Source organism: Echinops telfairi, unplaced genomic scaffold, assembly GCF_000313985.2.
Source record: "Echinops telfairi isolate 266 unplaced genomic scaffold, ASM31398v2 ScPeMD7_7417;HRSCAF=8455, whole genome shotgun sequence".
Classification (NCBI taxonomy): Eukaryota; Metazoa; Chordata; class Mammalia; order Afrosoricida; family Tenrecidae; genus Echinops; species Echinops telfairi.
The window spans coordinates 3,504,304-3,506,236 of NW_022111317.1; the positions used below are offsets into that span (position 1 = coordinate 3,504,304).

Genomic DNA, 1,933 nt, shown 5'->3' on the forward strand with positions numbered 1-1,933 from the left:
GCCCTGGAAGCAGAGGAGTGGGTGAGCGGCCGGGATGCTGACCCCACCCTTATCTCCCTGCGGGAGGCTTACGTGCCCAGCAAGCAGCGAGACCTGAAGGTCAGCCGGCGGAATGTGCTGTCAGACAGCCGGCCCTCCGCCACCCCCGCCCCTGCGGCCACCACCGCCCTGACCACTACCGGCGGCAGCCTGGCCGGAGCAGGGGTACGTGCCTGGGTGCTAGGTGGGTTGTCTGGGCCCCAGGCCCTGCCTGGTGACAGGCTTGTGAAGGGCTGGCTTCTCACCTGGCTGTGTGCGTACCCGCCCCACCCCTCTGGCAGGAGGCCAGGAAGCTAGAAGAGGTGGTGCAGGAGCTCCGGACTCTGCGGACGCTGGTCAAGGAGCAGAACGAGCGAATCAGCCGCCTGGAGGAGCAGCTAGGCCGCCTGGAGAACGGGGACGCCTAGTACCCCGCCCCCAGGGACGCCACCCAGCCTCCTGCACCATCCCCTCCTCACTAGGCTTCTGGCAGGTCCCATGGGGGGGCCGCCTGGCTGCCAGCACCTCTGGGGCTACTTCAGGGCAGCCTGGTCCATCCTGAGGGCCAGCTGCAGCCCCTGCGCTCACTGTCACTGTGGGGGTTTCTGCCCCAGGCACGCTCGATTGGACTCCAAGGGACCACTGCCTTGAATCCCCGAGTACGGGGCTGCGCTCTATATTTTCATTCCAAATAAAATGCTTTCTAAAAGCCAGGCGTGGCCTTCTGCTGGTGGGGTGGGGGGGTACAGTCCCCATAGCCGTCGAATCCCAGAGCCCCACTAGGCAGGGAAATGGAGGCAGAGGGCCTGCTCTGGGCTGATCACCCAGTTCCTCCCTCTGGAGGCCTGACTGCAGACAGACCCTGTGGTCCCAGGCTTATCTTGTGAGTGACCTTGGAGGTGGGTGGACTGACTTGGATAGGGCTTGGAGGCCAAGGGTGGGGGGTGGAGGGCACCAGAGTCCTGTGGCGGGGGTGTGGAGAGAGGGGTGGAGTGTTAGGGGCAGGAAGCGGAAGTGTCGGGGCACCCCTGCTCAGCCACTGCGCGCGCTCACTTTTTGCTCAACCCCACTGGGGCTGGAGGTGGTACCAGGAGACAAGCCAACAGACCCATGGTGAGCTGGGTGGGGCACTGGGGTTGGCCAGTTTGGGGGCTTGGTGGCAAGAGGTCAGGATCAGACCCCAGGAGCCAAGGACAGGCTTCTAGGGTAGGAGTGGGGAGACCCAGGAACAGAGAGCTGGGACCCAATGTAGGCAGGCCCTCCCCTCCCCCTCCCCCTCTCTTTCCCATACTTGTCTGGTGAGGCTAAGGCCCCAGGATGGACTTCCAGGTCAGAGGGACCTTCTTACCCTGCCCTTGGGAACTGGGATTGAGAACAGTTCCGGCGTGAACCACTGGATTAGGGGCAGGCAGGGCCTAAGGTCCGGGAGGTTTGTACCTAGCACCGCTCACCCCCCACCTGCCTTGTTCCAACCGCACGCTTCCTCTGGCAGCTGCATCCGCCCCCAGCCCCCAGTTCTGTACACCCAGGCCCCCGGGGACAGGCAGCTGAACGGAAACACTGCAGCTGGGGCAGCCCCGAGGTTGGGCTCTGGGAATCCCCCCACCCCCAACCCCACCCCCGCCCTTGGATATGGCCGAGGGCAGGTGGCAGGGGTCCCTCCATCCAAGATTTCAGAAAAAGGCCACCTGACACTGGAGGCGGGGGGTGGGGGTGGGGCTGTCTTCTCCTCTGGAAGCTGCCAGGCCGCAGGATTTCCTGAGCACTTGCTGGGTGCCAGGTGTGGGACCCCAGACCTCACCTTCCTGCAGGGGAGGGGTCAGCAAGACAACTAGCCATGATTGAGTAGGATGAAGTGGTCAGGAGGGCCGTAGAGACAAAGAGCAGGTTAGGGACAAGGCCAGGTGAAGGGCGG

General features: G+C 64.3%; 2 protein-coding genes across 2 annotated transcripts in view; both read left to right on the top strand.

Annotated features, from left to right (window-relative positions):
• CORO1B (coronin 1B) overlaps window positions 1-731 on the top strand; it is a 4,028-nt gene extending 3,297 nt beyond the window's left edge. The window contains 2 exon segments of the mRNA XM_030887580.2: window positions 1-204; window positions 321-731. The exon segment at window positions 1-204 is cut by the window's left edge and continues 7 nt beyond it. Of these exon segments, the coding sequence (XP_030743440.2) occupies window positions 1-204; window positions 321-446 (330 nt within the window). The 3' untranslated portion in view covers window positions 447-731.
• A 320-nt stretch (window positions 732-1,051) lies between these two features.
• LOC101647475 (protein tyrosine phosphatase receptor type C associated protein) overlaps window positions 1,052-1,933 on the top strand; it is a 2,027-nt gene continuing 1,145 nt past the window's right edge. The window contains exon 1 of the mRNA XM_045297340.1: window positions 1,052-1,131. Within this exon, the coding sequence (XP_045153275.1) occupies window positions 1,129-1,131 (3 nt within the window). The 5' untranslated portion in view covers window positions 1,052-1,128. The remainder of the gene's footprint in view (window positions 1,132-1,933) is intronic.